This window comes from Ammospiza caudacuta, chromosome 11, assembly GCF_027887145.1.
Source record: "Ammospiza caudacuta isolate bAmmCau1 chromosome 11, bAmmCau1.pri, whole genome shotgun sequence".
Classification (NCBI taxonomy): Eukaryota; Metazoa; Chordata; class Aves; order Passeriformes; family Passerellidae; genus Ammospiza; species Ammospiza caudacuta.
In genome coordinates, this window is record NC_080603.1 from 27282368 (window position 1) to 27306480 (window position 24113).

The 24113-nt window shown below is 50.1% G+C and overlaps 1 protein-coding gene across 17 annotated transcripts in view; it reads right to left on the bottom strand.

Moving 5' to 3' along the window:
• Positions 1-809: 809 nt before the first annotated feature.
• MBNL1 (muscleblind like splicing regulator 1) overlaps positions 810-24113 on the bottom strand; it is a 64436-nt gene continuing 41132 nt past the window's right edge. For 10 of the 17 annotated variants that reach the window (XM_058812118.1, XM_058812122.1, XM_058812107.1 and 7 more), the window contains 9 exons: positions 22250-22420; positions 19766-19966; positions 14878-15135; positions 13957-14010; positions 13004-13157; positions 7580-7615; positions 6796-6890; positions 3860-3934; positions 810-3074 (listed from right to left, as the gene is read on the bottom strand). In XM_058812118.1, coding sequence (XP_058668101.1) covers positions 3878-3934; positions 6796-6890; positions 7580-7615; positions 13004-13157; positions 13957-14010; positions 14878-15135; positions 19766-19966; positions 22250-22318 — 924 coding nt within the window. In that variant the 5' untranslated portion in view covers positions 22319-22420 and the 3' untranslated portion in view covers positions 810-3074; positions 3860-3877. Of the gene's footprint in view, positions 3075-3859; positions 3935-5861; positions 6180-6795; positions 6891-7579; positions 7616-13003; positions 13158-13956; positions 14011-14877; positions 15136-19765; positions 19967-22249; positions 22421-24113 lie in introns of those variants that run through there. The other 7 variants (XM_058812112.1, XM_058812111.1, XM_058812110.1 and 4 more) reach the window with 7 other exon arrangements.

Sequence of the window (24113 nt, forward strand, 5' to 3'; positions counted from 1 at the left end):
CTGCAGCTCGTTAATTCATTAATTCATTAATCACTGATTGTGGCAGCTCGCAGCCCTGGCACCACAGCACGAGCGGGCTCCTGCACGGCTTCCATGACAAGGGAACATCTCCCAGGCTGCTGCTCACCTGCTGAAAGAACAGGACCGCTGCGAGAGAACACGATCCCCTACCCTGCAGCTACGGGTGCTGATCCGTTTGCCTGTCCATGGTTGAACTCTGTGAATGTCAGTACTTGTTTTGAAGAATCTTTTTTTGTGAACAAGAAACCACTGAAATTGTCAGAAACTGGTTTGAATAGCATATATCTTTAATATATTTTGATACTTTAAACATGCAGTAGATTTTGAATAATGTACGGAATATCTGAGCCATGATTCCCTGGATGGGCTGAAGTACCTGCGTTTTTTTTTTTTCTTTTTTTCCTTTTTTTTTTTTTCCTTTTTTTTTTTTCTTAATGATTTTCAGGCAGATTTGACCCAGTGGAGCTTCTGTCAGTCATGAGATCTCGGAAGGATGGCAGATCTTTCCAGCTGAAAAAATCCTGGCAAACTACAAGCTGTCCACATAAAGCAAAGCAACTTTTTGGAAGGGGGATGGAGTGCTAACTCTGTGCCACTTTTGCAAGCAATTTTGTTCAGCCTGTCATTTTATTTAGCCTTAACAAAACTCCTTGTAATTATAGACATTTTTATTCAAAATAAGATCTTACTATTATACAGGTTTCTCTCTTTTTTGACTATATACAGAAGTGCAAAAAGTCAACCTTCGCTCTCGACGTCCCAACTGCAGCATAATCAACCCTCAAGAGTTTGCACACACACACTAGAATTCTTGTTACGTAAACTTTGAGTATTTGGATTATCAACAAAAAGTCCCTTGATCTATTGATTATGCAGCTTATTTATAACAAGGCCTGATATTCAGGGATTTCAAAAAATATTTAAACAATATTTTAACATTTGAAATGGATACAGTAGAAAATAAATTTTATTCTAATATCTAGGAACTAGATTTTTTTTTTCTCATAATAACTAATTACAAACAAAATAAATCATCAAAATATTACTCAATTGTCTGCCAGGATTGTTGCCATAGCAACAACTTAACTTCTTACTTAGCAATGATTATATAATTATAAGATATCCATATAAAAGATCTTTGTTCTTTGAATGAAAACTAGACAAGAACTAACAATGACTGACATTCTTACATTGTCGTATTAGATCAGTAAAATAGAAATCATTTAGTTAACAATAATACGAATACTCATAAGACACTACATATAGATTCCAAACTGAGTATGTTATGAAGAAAACTACTTTTTTTTTTTTTGTATTTTGAAAAAGTCATCAGTAAACTCTAATAAAACAAAATTCTATGAACTGAAATGGTTATCAACTGGTAATAGAAAATGAAAACGAGCTAATAAATGTAAGAAATAAAAACTACACTTTTAACAAGAAAAAAATAAGTAAATTCTCTATGGTAAGTCACTACAATAACATGTGAAGTCACCTATACTTTCTTAACACGATTGAAATTACATTGGTATGGGTTTTAACCCGTAATGTAATAATCTAAGGCTTTAATAGATGTACAGTACAATCAGGAAAATCAATACATCATTCTTATCTATAAAGCATCTCTCTCAAGCATAAAAACTCACGGTAAACTCGGAGTATGGCGAGTTCTAGAACCGAACCCGCGCCTCTCCCTCCCTGCCCGCCCGGGGCCTGGCCCCAGGCAGCCCCTGGCTGAACAGAGCAAAAATATCCTTTACTGGCTGCAACATCCAAACCACAAAAAGGAATTCCTTTGGATGAATCCATTCTTAGAACTTGAATGCACATCTATTTGTTTGTTTTTATTTTGTAAAGGCTTTCTAAGGCTATAAGCAGTTAATCTGAACAAAAAAAAAAATCACATATAAAACTCACCCGAGTATTAACCCACCCAATTTCTACACTAATTAACGTCTCATTTGTCCTATTTTGGTTTGTCATGCATCTGCTGTCAGTGCTTCTGCGTCTTTGTTTAGAGTCGCCGCGGACGCGGGACTTGATGAATTAAAGTGAAACCCATCTCTGCAAAACATTTATAGTCCTTGTGACTCGAGACAGAGGCTATAAATAGAGCAAAAGAAGTTCCTCAAACATTTGTTACTGTGTCTCAGAAATGGCTTTTCCCTTTGCAGATCACCTTATACAGTAACTATGCATAAATACGACATACAACGCCTTGGGAGAGTTTATAGGTAATATTGTCCGTAAGGGTTATGCACAGCTGGAGCATCTCTCTGCTGCTGCCCACTGGCTGTGAGGAGCAATTGGCCATTTCTGAGACAGCTTTGGTTTGAAACAGAATGGTGCCCTTTGACTGATCAGTACTCATCAAGTCAGTGAAAACGTGGTTCTGAAAATAACACTGCGGAAATAATACTCTGATGGATGTACAGTCTATGGCACTTCATGAGAATCCTTAACAACGTGGTACTTAAAGCCATTGATGTGCTTTAAAATATACACAGTTGTGGTTTTGCTTGGCACATTCATCTCTGTCAGATTCCTCTCTTCTCATTTCTTACAATCTATTACATTAAAAATATTACTCTTAAACAAAAAATTACTGTGCATGCACGCTCTCGTCTATAATGGCAATTTTAAATACAAGGTGCACCTTCGTTATTTGTAAACCTTGAAAGAAATAAACTTACTTTAAAAAATTATATCTTGGTCTACAGACGTACCAATACATAACAGATGTCTGGTTACAGCATCGTCGGTCTTTCGGGCGGCGTGGGGAGAGCCCGGCGGCGCCGGCGGCGCCGGGAAAGGCGGACGATGCTGCGGGCCCGGACAAGAATCACCTCAGCACAAATACCAATTCAATGTACAAAGTAGATAGGCAACAGTGTGCAGTGGAGTCCCACGGTCTCGCTTCGTCTCGTTAACATGCAATGTGTGATGTCACTGCTGAGGGGTTCCCAGTGCTGCTGGACAGTATTTACATACACTATGGCTAATGAGCTCGGCCTCTTCCCACCCCAATCCGGCCTCTTCGCCGCCGATACCATCTGGGAAGGGAAGAGCACAAAGCGTTCTGGGCACAGCCAGGACTCGGGTCACTCACACCAGCCCCAGCTCCGCACAGGGGCTGTGTCCCTGCAGGGCAGCAGAACCGTCCCATCCCACTCGAGGCATCCCACCCACCCCAGCCTGTGCCATCCACCCTCCCTGCATCACTCCAGCGCTTTAACAATGTCTATGCTCAGCTGAAAGGAGCAGCTGTGGTTACAAACCCACTGTGGCCAAAGGGTCATTCCTCACCCTCAGAAATAATTCCATTATGGCCAAGGAATTCAATAAAAACACGGCAGGAATGGAGCACAGGAGAAAGGAAGGTAACACAAAAGAGGAACCATCCTGGGATGGGATGGCTGCACGGGTGGGAATCTCACAACAACAGGAGAATTAAGTGTTTCCAAACCCAGGAAATGCTGGAGTTCCAAATTTTGAGATTTAAAAGCCATTCTTTCTCTTCTTCTCAGAAGAGAACCTGATGGAATTATCTTCCCCCCAAGTATGCTCTCAGCTCAGTGCTGAGGTCACCACAGACAGAGCATAAACCTCTGTGAACCCTGATTCTGCTGGGCGGGCATGTGCAAACTAACACATGATGTGGCCACTGGTACCCGTGGGATCTCCCCCAGAGAGGAATGGCCCCTCAGGGGTCAGAGCCTCCACCCCCAGAGCTTACTGGTTTTATTAGAAAGAAGTTAAAAACATTCTGTCCCTTACAGCAAGAAATTGCACACATAAGAGTAAGAAAAAATACAGCAACAACTCATTGGGAACTTACTGTTTGATGACCAAATGTCTACATCTGTGTAACATACTTGTGGCTAGTCAGATGTTCGGCAGATATTATGGGTATCTACAGATAAGAAATGTAAACAGTGAGTGACAGGTGCAATGAGCCCACCCAGAGGCACAGCATTTGCTACAGAACATAGTTTGGGAAAGGGAGGATCAGCTGTGAGTCGGTGGATTTTATATTGTAACTATGAGTTAAAGTCAACTGAAGTACTACAATAGCAACTTATAATTGGAAAACTGGGTTAAGTACTACTGGACAAATAGAAATAATTAATACTGGTTGTTCAGGAAATAGGAGAAGTTAACATCTACAAGTCATGCAGTGCAGTAATTGAAAATAGCCCTTTTTGTTGGCCTACACAAAATTCTGTGCTTTCAGTGTCTCAGATGATGAACTGTACAGTGGCCTCGGTTCAGTGTGATTTTGTGAAGTGTTCACTGCCATCGGTGTCCTGGGGTTTGAATGCCAAGCCTCCGATGCCCTGAGCTGGTGAAGATGGCTGGCAGAGAAGGGCTCTGCCCTTCCCGCGGCAGCGCGCGGAGCGGCCGGCAGGCAAAGCCTCCCAGCAGGGAACAACCCCAAAGGGCTCGGCTGCACACACAGGGCTGAGCACGGGGCTCCCCTCACGGGCCCATGTGCCCAGTGTGCCGTTTAACAATCCAGGATCACACAGAGTGCCAGCAGTGCCACTGACAGGTGACAGCGCGCCCTGGCCGCGGGGCACGGTGACACTGCAGCGCCCAGGGGAGCAGACGTGCCCGGGCACAGGGAACTGGGCTGGGGCCTAGGACACAGCGTGGATTTGCACCATCCCAAATGGCTGTGGCACTTGGAAAGACCCTTTTTGCTGACGGGCACCACGGCTGGCCTCGAATCTGCCCAGTAAAGAGAACAGGGGTTTCTTCTCAGCTAACTCACTGCAGGTCCTGCTGCTGTTTTCCACCTGCGTGCCCTCTCCTCCCCTGGCAGCGCACACATCACAGCATTGCCAACTCCACAGAAATGGGCTCGGAGCAGAATGAAGCTTCTCATACCATGTTTTCCTGCTGCTGCAGGACAGGCTGCGGCACCCGACAGGAGCAGCATCAGGGGCAGTGCTGTCGAACAGACCAAGGACCTTCCACACCAGCCCGGGCAGATGAAGGGCCACACCTTTATAAGCCTTTGGCATGCAGGCACACGGCATTGGGTGGCATTAAATACCTTCAGCATTGCTCACAGGGTATATACATATATGGGCATATATGTATATATGGAGGTTTGGCTGCAGAACTGCACTAAGGGTGTTATGAGGCTCTGGGGAGGAAAGGCATGAAATGACCAGATTCTACAGCAGAAGGCTTTCCCTGTGGTCTCCCTGGGAAGTGCATGGTTACTAACAGAGAGAGGATTTAAAAATATTTTTTTTTTCTGTGGTTTGTCTTGTTCTAACAACCCTCAGGACATGCACAGTATACAGAGACACACTGAAAGTAATTGTCTGGTGCAATAACTACAATATTAAGAGACTTTGGGCATACAGGAGGTTGCTTGCTGAGGTGGCACATATGCAGAGGTAGCCCCACCTATGAACTAGCTTTTCACAACACAAATTCTTAGGCCAAGTTTAAAGCCCTGTTCATTCAGCAAACATTTCTCAAGAGAAGAACGAGCTAGCTGCTGAGCAGACTAATCTGGGCTGGTTTTGGCATTCTACAATATCCAGGTCCCTTTGGAGGCTTGGGATGTGCATGCCTAGGTGTCACTGCAATGATGCCATTTGGAATTGTATTTTTGAGAGATGAGGAAGCAGACAGGTTAATGAGGGATGTACAGCTGGGGCAGCACAAAATGGTAGTGCTCAACAGGTAAAGGTGCAAAGGCTCGAAGCCAAAGGCCCTGGGGCTCACTCTGCAGCTCTGGCTGTCCTGAGCCAGGAGCAGAGTGCATCAGGTAAGCCTGCCTTAACATTGACATTTACCTGCACAGGAGCACACCTGCACAACGCTGAGGAGAACCTGGAGTTCCCTTTTCTAAAGGGCACACATGTGATCCCACAGAGCTGGAGGCAAGAACTGTACATCAGACCAGGACTGACAACTTCCTGGCATGGACAACTAACTGCCCAGCAAATCTCAAAGAACAATTAGCTTTTAGAAGAGGAACAGGAGGCTCTTTAAAACGTTTTTATTGTTTCAGCCAGGTGTTGTGCAGAAATCTCCAGCCGCTCCTCTGGCCCAGGGACTCATCTTTAGAGCACTGGTTCTGGCTTTCCTGGCAGGACTTCTAATCACTTACGTGGTAAAGCTTTACTCTCATGTTCCTGAAATACATCCAAACACGGCAATGACTGGGGTGCCTACTGAGAAACAAACCCAGACTCTAATGGGCATTTTCTTATCTGAGCTCTGTTCAGAGCAACGGGCCATTCCAAGGAGAATCACAAGGTTGCAATGAAGGCTTCAAGGAAGCCTTTTTGTGTGTGGCCCATGCTCACAGGGTTTTGTTTTACGCTTGGAAGAGGAGAGTCAGAACATGTTTGGACTGCTAAACTCACACTGTAAGAACCTGCAACCCCTCTGCACAAAGACTCCCCTGGCTTTCCCTGAGTTCTGCACTGAAAGGAGCTGTTGGCTCCACAGAAATGGAAATAAATCATGGGTTTGTGTATTATCCCTTGCTCTTTGCATCCCTGAGAACAGAAATAAGCAGCGTGGCCTATAAATGTCAAGACTGAGTCAGAAACTCTATTGTCAATTATTTTTAGCATCAGAAATGGAACTGCAGCACCTTTGGAGCACAGCTAAGGGCTGATTAGGCTGTGCTGCAGCTCTCTGAGAGAATGTGTAGGCCAACAAGAGGTCAGATCCAAACCCCCATGCTCATTAAAGCACCGATTTCGAGTTGTCTGTAAGGAACAAAGCTGTAAATTAGCAAACCTGGTTGGCTGTGGCTGTTGCAGCGAAGGGAACACTTGTGGCAGATGTTGTTGCTGCAGACACAGTGGCTGGCGTAGCACCGTGCACCATGGGAACTTTCGGAAGGAAAATCAAATAAGCAAACGTACAGAAGAGTGTAGCAGTATGGGACCAGAGCGACACGTGGGAGGGTCATTGAGCATGGTTCACCACAGCAGAAAGCCCGAGACACCATTGCCAGCGCGTGACATGCAACCACAGTGCAAAGCAGGACAGCATTCCAGGAGGGAGGGGAGGGAGACGGAAGAGAAAAAAAAAGGGGAAAATGCTTGTTACCATCAAATCAAGAAAATCGACACAAACAAGCTTAACCATTTCAATATGAAAAACAACAGGAGAGTTTTTTCAATGCCCTTACATTTACAAATTTTTGTCCTTTAGAAATTCAACCCAAATATTAACTGCTAACAGAAATTAATCTCGTAGAAGGACAGAATGCAGCTACGTGGTTATGGTAAGATACAGTCTTTAGTTAACAGAAGATAGGTTCTAAACACTGGAACTCATAGGCCAGTCAAAATCCACCAAGGAACAATGTGCAATAAAAAACTGCTGTACAAAATTAACATCTACGTGTCCGTGTCAATTAAATAAAACAATCGCATTTAATTGACAGGTGTTAGTGCAGGAGGCTCGGGGAGATGGACTGGCACGAGCGCTGTACGTTAAATCTAGCAGTGGATTTTGAGGGTCTGTGAGCTGCACCACAGGTTTAAGATAATCAAGAAACAAAGCTGGCACCTACCAACACTTGTAGCGGGTGTCATGCACAATATTGAGCCTGCTCATCATGCATTGCAACAGGAAGGTGGATTTGGAAAGGGAAAAGAATTAAAACAACCCATCACACGTGTAATTAGAAATTTCATTGAACAAAGAAGAAAAATTGTTATTACGGGCACAGCGGCATGTAACTGTCAGCACAATCAAACCACACAATAGCACAGTGATCCGTTAGAACGAGGCCTCGGGGACAGGTGGAGCTGTGCTGGGACCCTGCTGGGCCCTGCATGGCCAGGAAAGCCTTCCTCAGCTCCAACTCGCAGCTCCTGGAACCTTCCTGCCTTGGGACACAAGCTTGTCTTCTCAGATCAAAAGAGATGCTTCCAACTCACCCTGCCTGGTGCCTGCGGTCCCCAGTGCAGGGACCTGGGACCAGGCCCTGCTGCCCTTGCTGGAGCCATCCAGGCAGATGGACAGTGGGACAGAGAGAGCCTCTCCTCTCCTCTCCTCTCCTCTCCTCTCCTCTCCTCTCCTCTCCTCTCCTCTCCTCTCCTCTCCTCTCCTCTCCTCTCCTCTCCTCTCCTCTCCTCTCCTCTCCTCTCCTCTCCTCTCCTCTCCTCTCCTCTCCTCTCCTCTCCTCTCCTCTCCTCTCCTCTCCTCTCCTCTCCTCTCCTCTCCTCTCCTCTCCTCTCCTCTCCTCTCCTCTCCTCTCCTCTCCTCTCCTCTCCTCTCCTCTCCTCTCCTCTCCTCTCATGGTCCCTGTGCCCTGAGCAGCTCCCAGTGACACCCCACAAGCCCTGCTCAGCCTTCTGTTCTACACTGTAGGATGTATTTTAAGCTGCTGGTGCCTGGGCTCACAGCCCCAGCTCCCTTCAGGCCCCACACCTGCAGAGTTCTGCCCTGCAACCAGAGCCACAGCAGGAAGGTGTTTTTAGGATCATTCTGGCATCATTTTAAAGTATCACCAAGCTGGCAATTCTCTTTAAGTTACACAGCAAAACGCCTTCCACCAGACTGATCTCACAATCTTCTATTTCTGCTTCCAAGATGATAAACATTTACTGATCTTCCAGAATATTCATTTTAATAAATTATTTACTTTTTAATTTAACTAATAACATTTATTAACACTGTTAATGATGAGTGACACAGCAGAAACAGAAATAACCCCTGAACTCTGGGAATGAGGTTGCAGTGGGAATGGAAACACATCCTAGCATGCTGGCAGAGGCAGCCAGGCAAGGCTGCCCCTGTGACATCCCAGGCTGTACTGGGGACGGGAAATGGCCCCAGCCGTGATGCACAGCCTCAGGAGCATTTCACTATGCAGGGGAGAAGTCAGGCCACTCTAATTACTGCTGGGGCCAAGGTTATCCTCCGTCACTGCTGTATCTGTAAGGCAAGGGCATCATCCTGTTCCCTAATTACTCCTCTGTGTCGTGGAAGAGACTGAGCACACTGGCAAAGAAAGGGTAAAGGAAGGGCGTCTCTCCTGACCTCCCCTGGCACAAATCACGGCTGAAGCCAAGGGAATCACCCACAAGCTTAAAAAATGGAGCAGAATTTGGCTAAAAAGTACAAACAGTAAGCAGAACTGCTTTCTTGGTCCCTCTTGTGGGCTCTCCGTGGCATTAATGGGGTTTCAGAGCAGAAGCTCTGAGCTGTGGCTCTGCAGAGGTGCCCCATGCACACGGCTGTGCACCCTGCAATGGTCCATCACCCCATGCACAAGTGTATGTTACACCTGCTACACATGGGCTGGGTGTTACAACCACTCTGAAACATCCCTGTAACACTCTTCAGTGAAAAGCTCCAAATTCCAGTTTGAATGATCATCATTAACATTATGACCAGTGCCCACAGTTTTGAAAGGGAATTAAAGCAAATGAACATGAGGCAGAAAGTGGAATGCTTGCTGGGGTGGCATAATTCCCAAAAACAGATATTATGCTTTATGACCCTCTTACCAGTAATAAAAATAATTTTTGCTATGATCCTAATATTCAGCTTGACTTCAGACGCTTTGACTTACTAATGAGAACACATGAATAATGAATGTTCACTTTCAATGTTCCCTGGCTGTTCGGCACAAGGCAGATTTTTAATTTGAGGATGTTCCGACTTAAATGACCACAACTTCATAACCAGATTATTTCTGCAACACAATAAAGCAATTTCTATAAATATTCTAGGTTTACTGTTGTTTTAATGATTTTTTCTCTTTTCTCCCTTGTATTATCCCCCTCAGTCTATTTTTTCTGCCCAATCTAACGCCTAATTAAAAACAACACTCCAGACAGCACACGCACTCCTGTGGAGGTGAGCAGTGGTGTGCGGCCTTTCCCTCCCCAATGTTTTGGGGAACAGCAGTGGTTTTGCACAGGCCCAGCGGCCCCAGGGAGGAAAGCCCCTTTAGGAAAGCCTCTGGGCACTGTCCCAGGCAGGAGCAAGGGAGTCTCTGGTGCTAAAGCTGCAGTAATTGAACAAATACACAACGAGTTAACACGACACAGAGGCAGCTGCAGCCTTTCCTCACTGGCTCTGGGGTTCAGCTGCCAGTGCAATCCTGCCCCTTGCAGCTGCACCACCCCACTCCTGGGAGCATCCTGCCAACCTGACCCCATGCTCTGGAGGCTCTCGCTTCTCAAGGCCAGCCTGGTCACCTGGGGACACACCTGGGGCAGAGCAGCTGCACTCACTCCCCTGAGGAGAAGGGAGCTGAGGCACAGCATGGCCCCAGGCACGGGGCAGGATGTCACAGCAGCCCCAGGAGCACTGCAGGACAAGGAGCAGCTGAAGGTCTGAGGACCTGGAGCTCTGCACGTTCACAGAGGGTCACCCAATCTGCCAAGGTGTCCCCAGCTGGCAGCCAGGACCCAGGGACCAAAGCCAGGCATGCAGAGCCTCCTGACTCGGCACACTAACTGCCCTTATCTCAACAGCACAAATGCTCCTGGTTCTTTCTTGCCCTGAACCCCCTCTCAGCCTGGGGGCAGCTTCCAGCAGCCATGGTTTTGGGGACACCTCAAGAGGGGAGCTGTGCACAGAGGGAGCTTTAGCTGAGAGAGGTGATGTGAATGTCTGAGGAACATTTCATCACTTGAGGCGTACTGGATGCAGTGCCCACTCCCAGGCATGGATGCTCCCTGGATGTGATCACATCCCTGGCACACAGGCAGCCAGAACAATGCCTTACAGCTCACAAGAGGTATCTGAGGTTTCCTGCAGTATCAGAGGGAGAACATGAGCAGCGAGGTGCCCTGCAGAGGGGAGGGTCCTGCCCAGGGCACACCCAGCCTGTGTGGGTTTTCTGCAGGTGTCCTGCCCTCCAGCCCTCCTGCACACTCTGCCTGCAGCAACTAGGAACACAAATGAGCACTCACACCTTGGGTGTGTGAACCTGAAAAACGTCACTTTAATTGAGATGCCACTGAGCTGCCCTGGCCCTGCTCCGTGGCCGTGGAGCTGGGGGCACCCACGCTCCGTGCCCTCCGTGGCTTCGCAGGGACAGATGGAGAAACTCCGTGTCCACGAGACTGTGCCCAAACAGGAACTGATCCCAGCTCATTTGAAGCGGGATAAACTAAAAACGGCAAGAAGCCAAAGACATTTTTCAAACTTTTGGGAAAGTACTGGACTACTGGAAAGCTCAAATTGCAGCTATCTGAAAAATATAAAGAGAGAATTCATAATAGTTCAGGCTAAAAACTCCCTTTTATTGTGTAACATACACTAAACTCCAGTGGTCAGGAAAGGTCTAATGAAGCTCAAGAACCACTGCCAAGCTCCTGGAGGCTCCAGTGTGGATCTGCTGGAGGAAGAGCTGAGGTAAGGTGTGTCAAGAGCCAGTGGGAAAGACCCCAGTCTATGATGAGGTGCAAATGGGGTCTGGCACACACAAACCACAACCCCAGCTCCTGAGTTCCAGGGGGAAGTATAATTGTAGCTCCAGCACTTCCAGAAACCATCCAGCCCCTTGCTGCTTTCATGGAAGCCAGAAAATTGCAGGTTACAGACTCCACTGGTCATGCTGTGCCAAAAGAGATCTGTGAATAGTTTAACATTCATAGGAAGGATTCTGAGTCTATCTGGACGGGGCTCTGAGCAGCCTGGTCCATTGGAAGGTGTCTCCCCATGGCAGGGGATCTGCAATGAGGTGGGCTTTAAGGTGGGCAGGGGATCTGCAATGAGGTGGGCTTTAAGGCCCTTCCCAACCCCAACCATCCAGTGGTTCCATGAGTCCGTGACTGCCTATGCATTTTTATATGGATTTTAATATGAGGGCTAGGGATCTGACCTGCAGCTTGCCCAGCCCATCTTGCTATTGACTCCAGAAAGCCTTGCAACATTTACCAATACATTTCAGTGGCTGCAATGCATTTTTGCATTATTAAAATGCACTAGATCAAGAAACTGATTTTGTGCCATTTAAAGTACACAAGTTGGTTGCATGCCAGATCAAGACATAATAGTAAAGGGCACTGTACTGATCTCCTGGGAACATACTTGCCAAAGATGCTCTGGATAAAATCCTTTAAATTTTTGGGTAGAGACTGATTAGCTGTATTTCTTCCCCTTCCCAGTCTGCATTATGAAGGGCTGTCCTCACAGACTCTATCCCATTTTTGAGTACAGATCTATCAGCTCTGCACACTCCTGGAATGATGGTGCTGCTTTAGTGTGGGTTCAAGTGGAACAAACTACTTCAGCTGTGTAACCAAGGGCAGAAGCTCCCAGGACATAGTGGAGATCATTTCTCATGCAGTGCCATCAGCAGAACCAAAGCACATATTCCAGCTTTATGTCCCATCACTAATCCTCCAAAAGGATTTCTGCTTGGTCCATAGTACAGACATCAACTCCTCACCAATTACACGAGGACTCTTGGCTGAGAACAAAGCACTTGGCTTTACTCAGTCTAAGACCAGCCTTGAGACATCAGTGGTGGATGCCCAAACTGTGACTGCTTGTGTAGGTTTGTGTTTCTCCACCTGAGACTGCCTGTGCTGCCTGGGATCACTGCACCCCATTAAAACCTCATTAAAAAACCCCTTCGTGTGCGTGACTCAGAGCCACCACTGCCAAGGCCAAGGGGTCTTACAGGGAAACAAGCACATGAGGAATGTGGAAGGAAGAGCAGTTAATCCAGGGAAAGAGGAAGGAGAGAGGAGATTTCAAATTCTGATTGGGGTGAGAGAGCATGATGCTGATTTTGTGTTAGACTGGAAAAGTCCCACCCAGCTTCTGCGAGGAGCAGAGAGAAGGCAGCGTGCCCACAGGCAGCCCCTCCTGTGCCCAGGGGCACTGCTGTGCCCTGCCTGGAGGGGCTGCCTGTGCCTGGCACAGCGGCCTCAGCACCCACCACCAGGGACCTACAGCTGCCTCGTGGTGTGCTGCTCCAGAAACGCCCCGCTCCCGCCCCTGAAAAGGCCAGTGATGCACTTACCTGGTGGGAGAAAGGCTGTATGCTGCTGTAACTGCATGTTGGCAAGAGCTTGCTGGTATTGGAAGATACCAGTGTTAAAGACTGCGGTGGCACCATTGGTTTTTTCAAGCGCAGGCCTCTTTGGTAAGGGGGGAAGTACAGCTTGAGGAATTCCCTGAATGGTGGATGGGTATAAAAATAAAGTCCAGTAACAAAAAGAAAAAAAAAAAGGGAGGGAGTGGGTGGGGTGTGGAGGAGGATGGGAGGGAAGGGGGGAGGGAGGAGAAAAGGAGAGAGAAAAAGGAAAAAAGAAAAATCAGTAGAAGGCAAAATAACCAGGCAGCACCATGTTTCTCCATGAGCAAGCAAGCGGCATAGCAGACTGAACTACCAAATAAAAGGCGAGGGAACAGCTTTCCAGGGAGCACTGTTTGCCTACCGCTACAGCGGCACAGGGAGCGGCGGGACGGCCGCTGCGGGCACCGGCATCAGTGCCACGCCAGGGAAAGCTTCGGGTGGGCCAGGAGCGAGGCTCTGGGGAAGCAGCACTGCTAGCTCCATGAGGATCACACGTAGAAGCCATGTTAATAGTCACCGTCCGGAGTGGATGGCAGGGCCGCGGTGACACCCCAGTCCCCGGGCCCCAGCGCTGCCCGGGCATGCAGAGCGCGCCGCATGCCGGCCCCGGCCGCCTCCGCGCCACCAAGCCATGCCAACGCCCCTGCGCCGGCACCCGGGAGGGACAGGGACAGGGACAGGGACAGGGACAGGGACAGGGACAGGGGAGGGGACGGGAAGGGCCCGGCGGGGCGCGGGGGCGGCGGGGAGGGCACCCAGCCTGGCCCGGCCGCCCGCACGCCCTGTGCCGGGGACGCGGGCAGGGAAACCGGGATGTTCCATTGCTACACATTAACCCCAAACTCGACTCTACGATACAGCTACATGCCAAGCTAAAAGGTGAAAGGTCATAGTACCAGGTCAAAGGTTGCCTCGAGGGGTCGCTTCAGTGATTTGACAGCCGACTGAGTCTTAATTAGCAGGCAGCGAGCACATGATGGCAATGGCCAGTGGGGTCAAGCGCATTAACATAAACAGCAAGCAGAGGTGCGTCATGGGGGCAGCAGTGCATTTGGGGAGGTGAGAAAAAACAAATAAAAACAAATCACCGGATGCCGTGTACAACGGTAACAAGACTAGGCATGCACGGGCCGGCGGGCAGGGCAGCGGGGCGGCAGGGGGTGCCCGCACGGCCGGGCTCACGCGCGGCCACCGCCTCGCCCCGCCGGCCCTGCCGCCCCCTCGGTGCTCCGCTTCCCACACCCACGGGCTCAGCACAGGCGGGACCCCTGCCACCACAGCCCCCCGCGCTGCCTCGCCTCGCCAGCACGCCAGCTCCTCACGGGGCCAGGCCTGCCTGCTACGGCTACGGGCCTGCACCGCGCCCGGGACAGCCACCGCCAGCCCTCGGGGACACGGGACGGGGACAGCAGCAACACGGTAATCCGCTCCGAACCACACCTCTACAAACACGGACTTACAGGAACTAAACACGGGTTTATCTGGCTGTGCAGCTGGCCAGATACACATCTGCCCACACACACAGATGTACAGCCAACCAGAGACACAAGGAGCCCACACGTACAGACACGCACACACGTATGCACGCACAGAGGTACACACAGGAACTCCGGACATCAGCAGGCAAAATTAGTCAAACACCTCAATGGTCTGGAACCACTTCACAGCACATCTGGCACCGCACGCTGAGAAAGCTCATTGCACCGGGTAGCGACCGGGTCCCCAGGCACACGCACCCTCCTCAGCAAGGACAAACACGCATCCACCATTGCCTCTCCTCAATGTACGGCTACGTCCACAAGGGCTCCCACACTCACCATGGCAGCTGCAGTCGCTGCTGCTTGGGCAGCTGCAGCTTGGTTAACCTGGTACTGGGCAGCCTTGATCTTGGCTTGCAGGTGTGCGGGAGGGTGAAAATATTTGCACTTTTCCCGGGAGCACCTCCCTTTGATGTAATCCATGCAGACGGTGACGGTGTTGTCGTTGGTGTCGATCATGGCGCTGTCGGCGGGGTGAGCGAACCGGCAGTCGTTCTCTCCCCGGTTGCAGTTCCCACGCTGGTACTCTCGACACACCTGTGACACCAGGAAAAGAAAGACACTCACTTTGGGTGATGGGTGCTGCAGGCACGGCTTGGAGCAGAGAAAGCTTTTTGAAAATCTGCCAGAGCACCACGAGGAAGGGGCCTGGCCCAGGTGGTGCACTGCAGGGGGATGGAGGGCTCAGGGACCTGGCAGCCAGGTCTGGCTTCTCCAGAGCCACTTCTGATGTGAAGGAGCACGAAACCCCACCGTGACCAGAGCCAAGCACACAGCAGGTGTCACTCTGGCTCCCACTGAGCTGCCCAGGGGGCTGTTTCTGTCTCCTGAAATGTGCCGTGGCTGCTCTTGGTCACCACCCAAGCACCCCAAGGTGCTCAGCCATGCCCTCCTGTGACCTGGATATGCTCCATGTGCTCATTAGGGTGAGTGGCTGGTGTGTGGCCACCCCCAGGGAGCCCAACCAGGTGGGCACTCTGTGTCCATGTGCCCCCACAATCCAGGCACCTGCAGGAGACAGCAAGCCGAGCCCACGGTGGTGGCACAGCCACCCTGGGGAGGTGGGGAACAGCTGGAGCGGCCACAGCTGGAGCAGCCACTGCTCTCGCTGTCACACGCCAGCAGCCAGATGGAGCTGAGGGCTCACACACTGCAGCTGCGTGGGTGACAGCCCCTGCAGTGTCCCCGTGGGCTCCAGCCAGCCCTGAGCCCACACAGACCCCCAGCCACTCCAGCACCACAGACACAGACTGCGCCACCAGCGGGACAAACACCAGCCCCTCTGCACACATCCAGCCCTGTGTCTGACAGATTGACTGACACACTGACACAGGCTCCTGTCATGGTCAGTTCTCCCCAAAGTGCAACAAAACACACTTTGCACTCCAGATTTCCAAAGGCCATCGGAAACAAGGGGACAAAAGCAACCGGTTCTGCATAAAAATAAAACCCTTTAGTAGATGGAATTTCCTGTTCAAGGTGGGTGCCTGTGAGCTTGGATCATAAGTATTTCCTCAAGGACCTTGCTCTGATCCCTGCAACAACCCAGATTTGGTGGTGGTTTGGTTTCCCTTCACACCAGTCCTGTGGCTGCTGTTTAACCCTCGTGCCAGTGCCACCTGCAAAGCCTCCATGGGTATGAAGTGACCCCCTGCAGGACCAGGACCAGGTCAGCTGTGAAAACATTTGTGCAGGGCCACTCCTGCAGGACCCTGCTCATGGGCTTTTTCCACATGGTGACAGGCTCCAGGTGTGTATTGACACTGAGCCAGGCCCAGCCCCTGCTCATCCCGTGCCCTCTTGCTCAGGGCTCACAGAACAGATTCTGCAGCATGCCAGAAACAGCTCAGGCAAATTCCTGGGCTGGAAAAGATCCACTGGCCTGCCAGGTAATCCTGCAGCCAGATCCCTTCCCTGGTCCAGTCCCCTGCAGTGACAAATGCCAGCCAGCACAACAGTCCTGATTGCCCCAAGCTGACCAGCTCCAAGAACTTCTAAGCTGCTTCTTTCTGGCAAAGCATGGCCTGTAAGAACCAAGCAAGAAACAGCAGCTTGGCTGTGGTCATTCCTGACTTGGGAACACTTCTAATAGAAAATGATGGCATTCCAACAGAAACAGCTGTTTTTGATAAAGTGTTAGGCAATTCATTTTTCTCTCACTTTCCTGTCCTTCTTGCTTCTTTTCTAGTTCACTGAAGAACCACACTTTGTTCGAGCTATTTCCTGCAGGGGAGGAGTGTGAGGAAAGCTGTGGAAAAGCCTGAAGCCATGACATTTCCATCCTGAGATGCAGATTCCTTACAGGAGTGGCTGAAAGCACTGGACACCCAACACCTGCACGCTGTCAGCGTGAAATCCAGATGAAAGCAATCCCACTGCTAGTGTCAGTCCCTGACCTCACTTCACCAAGACTCACATTAATTCAGGAGACACAGTGCTGCCCGACAGAGCTGTGGTGTCTGCCTGCATCCCTGAAAACCCCAGGTGTGCCTGCTGAGAGCTTTCAGCCTGGGAACAGCCTGGCTCTGTATGCCAGAACGTGTGCTGACTTAATTCCTGCCAGAGTATATCACTCTTGAAAATAAATATTTAAAATTCTAAGCAGAACCAATCATACTCCAAGATTAGATGCTAACATCATTGTGGTTATTTTTCTCCAGGACAGTTCATTCCAAGGGAGAGTGAGTGGAGCCTTATAAAGCTCTGACCATGCCATAACAAATGGCAATGCCACAGCTGCAGCTCCCTGGAAGGGCAGGTAGACACTGCTGGCTCCTCTGGGAGGCAATAGCCAGGTCATGCAGAATCCCCAAAATCCATTCCGCATTTCTGTAGCCTATAAAGTACATTCAAATATTTTGCTGTTCATAAAAACTACATGCTCGTTTAGTGTTTGGATACTAAATTTGGATACTCCAGATCAGATGACCACTGTACTGGAAAGCATTTGCAAATTATGTTCTCACCTACATGTTTCACTGTTTAAACTGAATTTGCAGAAGGGAAAAACAGTATTGTGACCCTGAAAGTGCTACTCTATCATCTCACTCTCATGCAGAGGAGTTTGGCTCAGCAGTGCAGCACTTCTCTGAACAGCGGTATCAAGAGAATGCAGCATCCAGAGGGACAAATCCTGCCCACCGAGGTCACAGACGACATCAGCTCCCTGTGCACAGCAGTCACAGCCTGTGGCCAGCACCAGGGCTGCCTGGAGGGGCACACAAAGGGGTGCTGCTGCTTCCCTGGCTGCCTGGGGACAATGGTACATCCTGCTTATGACCAGGATGCTTTTGAGCCCTCATGTCCCACCGTGACCATCCATGGGCACTGCAGGGCTGGAAGCACAATAAACACAGCAGCTGATCTTGGCAGCACACCCCAAAGGGTTCCCACCATAGGCATCCTCCTCTCCAACTCATTTCCAAATCCATTATGATTTATTTATGAATTTACCTAATTGCATTTTGGTTTTAATCCACCCCTGGCAGGTGTCCATCTTTAAACAGAGTCCTCAAGGGAAAATCCTCCCTGGGTGATTCCAAGCAGCCCCCCATGTGCCAGCTCGGAGTCGGCACGGCTGCCTCCCTGCAACCTGAGCGTGCTTTGGGGAACGCTTCCCTCGGGGAAAACATCTCTAAAAAGGGAAGCGATGTGATCCCACAGGAGGGTGACCTGCGGTGATGTGAGCTCTGAGAATAGTGACAGCAGCAGCGGGAAATGCTGGCTGCCAGATGACCCTGCACACTGCTCCCAGCTCGCCCCTTCTGGGCAGCAGCCCGTCAGTCTGGGATGCAGCTAAGGAAAAGGAATTCATTTCCCTTGGAAGGAGAGTTAAACCCTGGTAGTGCACAGGCAGAAGAACAGAGTTACACATACAGCAGGCTGCATAAAACAGAGATCCTTCTTGCTCCTCCCAGTGTGCCCCTGAGCCCCAGACCCACTGCCAGCAGGGAGACAGCAGCAGCCGTGCAGGAGACAGCAGCCTTGAGCCCTCACCCTGCTGTGTCCAGCACACGCCAGGGTGACAGCAGGGCACCCTGGCTGCTCAGTCTCCCTCCTCACTGCCTTTTAACCCAGCCAGAGCTGCCAAGCACCTGCTCTCAGGCTGTGCCCATGGGCTGAGCTCTGTGCTCTCAGGCTGTGCTCCCAGGCTGTGCTCCATGCTGTCAGGCTGTGCTCCACACTCTGAGGCTGTGCTCCAGGCTGTGCCCATGGGCTGTGCTCCATGCTCTCAGGCTGTGCTCCAGGCTGTGCTCTCAGGCTGTGCTGTCAGGCTGTGCTCCACTCTCTCAGGCTGTGCTCCAGGCTGTGCCCATGGGCTGTGCTCCATGCTCTCAGGCTGTGCTCCAGGCTGTGCTGTCAGGCTGTGCTGTCAGGCTGTGCTCCACTCTCTCAGGCTGTGCTGTCAGGCTGTGCCCATGGGCTGTGCTCCATGCTCTCAGGCTGTGCTCTCAGGCTGTGCTCTCAGGCTGTGCTCCACACTCCCAGGCTGTGCTCCAGGCTGTGCTCCACTCTCTCGGGCTGTGCTCTCAGGCTGTGCTCCCGGGCTGTGCCCACGGGCTGTGCCCCAAGCTCACGGCAGCCTGCAGCCCGTCCCTGGCTCCCTGGCTCCCTGGCTCCCCGCCCACGCTGCCGCAGCACCGATAAGGTGCTAAAAACACTGTCAGGCCTTTCAGATAAGTGAGATTCGGAGCGAGGGAGAGCAGCAGCTCGAGAGCACCGACACTTGTCAGGGCTGTCGCGGGGGTGATAAGGCAGGTGGGGAGGCCAGCACGGAGCGTGGGCACCGTCTGCCCGAGCAGAGAGGCCGAGTCATCTGCACCCAGCAGCTGCAGCTCTGCACCTCTCCCTAGTGCCCAGGGGCTGTGCCCCCACCATGCCAACGCCTCCAGGGCACACACTAACGGCTCCGGGGCACCCTTGCTGCTGCCATGATCATTCCTGAATATTCCCATTTCCCTCTGCAAGCGAGGGTCAGAGGCAGAGTGGCAGCCTGAAGTTACTGTACAACCACTCAACCACTCCTCGTTCTTACCGTCACACAGATACCACATAACCAGCCCAAGTGAAACCTGCATTATTTGCTTGCACAAGGAAAGTATTTCCCACCTAGAAGACATAATAAATGGTAGCACTTGTGAGGTAAGTTCCAGCAGGCAGCTCCTACCTCCAGCCGGTCTGTCCTCATCAGCTTCTGGGCGGCGGCGGCGGCGGCGGCAGGGACCGGCACGCCGGGGTTCCCTGTCACCAGCATCGGGGCCGTGGGCAGGATCTCAGCAGGGACCAGGCCTGGGGACACGGGCCCCAGGTAGGGGTTGAAGGCGGCTGACGCGTTGGTGGCTAAGCTGGGCGCAACAGAAAACATTGGCTGCAAGTGGAGACAGGGAAACAGACATTTAACATTTGTTGTGCAGCAGCATGCCATGCTGTCACCAAAACAACTGCTCAGCATGCTCTGGAACTGAATGAGGTGAGCTTCTGCTGCTAACTGGAAAGGAGCATTCGCTGTGTTTGTGGCTCGTGGGGAACACCCGTGCAGGTGTTGCAATGAGCAGGAGCACGGGACAGGGATCCCCACCAGCCTCTGCTGGCTCTCCTGCTCCTGCTCCTGCTCCCTGCACACTCACAGCACGTGGCAGCTCCTGCAGCAAACTCACGGGGGATCCACACTCCTGCAATGCCATAACGAAGGACAGACGCTCTGTGGGGTCACACAGAGCCTGGGGCTACCGGGGGAACACGGGCACACCAGCACAATGCTGGCTCTTGGGGAAAGGCACCTGAGAGCCCTGACAAAGCACCAACCACACTCCACTTCAGGCACAGGCAAAGCTCTTCTGACCCTGGTGCAGCTAGAGCTGGCCCAGAACTCCTGAGGTTTCACAGCCACAATCCTGCCATTTTACAAATAGGCTGGCCTTGCAGATAATCCGACACTCACTGCATCAGGGAGATGCTTTAGCTAGGCCAAAACATTAAACCAGTGGAAGAAAGAGCACATGCAAACATGATTTTATTTTGTTTGCAAGTTTTCAAAAGAGAGTCAAGCACCCTTGTGGGTGAGAAGATAATTGGGTGTAGAGCCCAAATAATGCTGTGAAAACCCAACACTGCGGCAAGGATTAAATAACTCTCCTGCCCCCAAATGCAGTGTAACTGCCAAATAAAATTCAGCCAGGAGTGTTTGTCTTTCACTATCTAAATAAGGCAGTTACTCAAGGCATTTAGGTTCTTTTCCCCAACTAATTTTTAGAGTGAAAAACAACTACAGAGTTAACACAACTCTTTCTCTGTTTCGTATCAATTTAAGGCAGACAGCAGAGAACAGCACATGTTTCTGTATTTCTGAGGAAATGACTGAATTGTTTGGAAGCAAGAGACATTGGAAATAATGAACAAAACCATGCAGGGATTACTGGAGAAAACAGAATGAGAGTTGTGTAAATGGTTATAATTTCTGTAATGCTTATGATTCTTCATCCATGTGAATGAAAAACAACCAGGTAAATATTACAGGAAATTAAATATTACCCTTAAATACACTATTAATTAACTGCACTTTTCATTACTGGGTTATCAGCTATGTAATAATGAACTTCAAAATAGAACCAGTCTGTTAGTGTGTAACTTAAGAGATGCTGGTGTTTGATTTCAGCCCAATACACTCAAACAGACACCTGTGTGCCTGCTGTACAGCAAATAAGAGTACCCCATTTACTTTCTACTGAGCTTATTTTCTAGCAATATAAATATCCTGCAGCCTTTTGAGCACTGCAGAATAACAGCATGTTATCAGAGCCAGCTGGCATTGCTCTGAAGCTCACAGGGACACGGGGATGTGCTGCACAGTCTAAGTGGGGACACCCCCCTGTCCTACAGCCCCATCAGCACACGGCCACTGCTGGGCCAGGGCACAGAGCCACCCCAGCTCTCTGCTGCTGCATGGGCTCACACTACTGATGCACCAGCCATGGCCAAGCTGAGCCTAGCTGCCCCTAAACTAAAGCTCAATTCTAGCAAGCAATTCTCTGCGACAGCTCCCTTGAGTGAAGGGAAAACACCCAGTGGGCATCCTCTCAGAGCCAGGAGTTTCCTAGAGCACGTAATATTGCAAAGGAAACGAAAATCTCATGCAGATCACTCCCTTACCAAACTCTGAGAATAAAGCTGTGAAAGATAAATGAACCCAAGATTACTGAAATAATTAAAAATATCACTTCAGGCAAGGCAGAATTAAGCAACACCAAGACATACAGAGGGGCATTTCAGTGATTTCAGAGGGGAGTTTCAGTGATTTCAGAGGGGAGTTTCAGTGATTTCAGAGGGCATTTCAGTGATTTCAGAGGGCATTTCAGTGATTTCACAGGGGCATTTCAGTGATTTCAGAGGGGAGTTTCAGTGATTTCAGAGGGCATTTCAGTGATTTCACAGGGGCATTTCAGTGATTTTAGAGGGGCGTTTCAGTGATTTTAGAGGGGCGTTTCAGTGATTTCAGAGGGGAGTTTCAGTGATTTCAGAGGGCATTTCAGTGATTTCAGAGGGCATTTCAGTGGGCTCCTCTCCCATTCCCGAGCTCTGTGGGGTTTCCCTGGCGTGCCAGCCTGTGCTGCCACACCCAGCCCAGCTCCTGGCGACCCTGGGGTGCACCTACCACGGGCTGCAGCGGGGCTCCGGGCATCATGGCATTGGCCAGCTGCATCTGCTGGGCCAGCATGGCCATGTTCTTCTGCTGGATCAGGTTATTGCGCCCATTGATCTCCAGCTGCGTTTTTAAGTGTGGTGGTGGGTGAAGATATTTGCAGTTTTCCCTTGAACATCGACCCTGAAGGAGAGAAAGGACACAGTAGGATTAGAAGCTGCATCTTTGTTCCTTATGCCATGGGCTAAAGCAAACACAAGCAGACACACTTACCAGATATCTGGAAAATGAGACCTTACATGAGCACAATGTAAAAGTCAGAGCCAATTACTGCTAAAATGGTAACATGGAACTACAACATGTGTGGCTGGAATCAGAGGAGCAGTTAACCAAGCTGATTCTGAAATCCAGACTAAACTCAATGTCCTCACTTCAGTGCTGGGGTTTAGGCTGTTCCACAACTCTCTGGATGAGATCCAGAGCCCGGCAGTACGTGTTGTACATCCCAACCACTTAATGTACTTCATACACTCAAATGCTTTACAGCCATAAAAAATAATTCCTGTGATCTAATGCAATGTCCTCTGGCTCCCAGGAAACAAGGAGCCTCACTGCTTCCCCACTGACACCAGCATCTCTATCCACCTAGGAGATGGTCTTTAAGGAAAGCTGTCTACTCAAAGACTACCAGAATACACCACAGCCCCAGGTAAATTGTGCTTATGCTTTGCTATCACCAGCTACCATCCAAACACTTACATCCTCCTTGTTTGCATGTAGCTCTGGAGCTCAGGACACCTTTAACCTTCAATCTCTTTTAATTTACAGATCTTAGCCAATTTCCCAGAAGAAGTGCAGACTCGTCTGTTTGGGAGCAGGGTTTCTTGTCTCACTTTTATTCCACGGACCTTTACCCACAGAGTGCCCAGGAGCTGGAAGCTGCAGGCTGGAAACCAGTGGCACAGATCTGCCCAGAACACGGGCAGCATTCACCCCCTGCCCCTGCAGCGAGCAGCTCCCAGTTACCCCACCACTGGATCCTGCTGACGGCATCAGCAGAGGGCAAGGCAGATTTTCATCCCTCTGAACCTGCTCTGAACTCTTCCAACCATTACAAAGGGAATACTGTAAGTGAGTAAATTCAGAGGTGGCAGGGGATGCTGCAGTGCCACACTAACTCCTCACTCTTACTGCAAGTGTGGCTGCAAGCACACGTTTGCTTTGCTCTCCTTGCAGCAGTAAGTCTTTTAATCGCATGCTGCCCCTCCATTTCTTTTTTTGGTGTTTAATGCACAGATTTATTTCCTACTCTGTATAGTTCACTTTCACAGTAAGAAATGAAGAAATGCCATCCGCTCCGGATGGGAGCAGGATGTGCCTGACCTTGCTGTGCTCAGCCTCCTGTGACACCTCATCAGGTGCAGCACAGGGCTCAGCATGGTCTGGTGATCAGGCCTTGCATTGGGAGGACTCTTCACCTTGCCCTCAGGGCAGCAGGAACTGGTACCTGTCCCCAGGCACCTTCCCACAGGGCACAAGCATCCCCAGCTACTCACCATGGTTTCACTCCCCACAAAGCACAAGGCACTTTGGGTGAACACTTACAGAATTGTGGAAAACGTGGCAAACTCAGACTAAAGAAAATGACCAATCTTGCCTTGGAAAAATCACTCCCAAATTCTACAATCAGAAAATCCAGGGTATTCCTAGAAGACTTGGATCCTCTGACAGGTGTGTTGGATCATGACACTACACCTGGGTTTTTCAGACCTGCACACAGGTGAACAGGAGTGTGCCCATTTCTGTGTTGTCACCACCAGACTCTTCCACACACCACCAGCTTTCTGGGCAGCACAGCACACCCTGCTTGTAACAT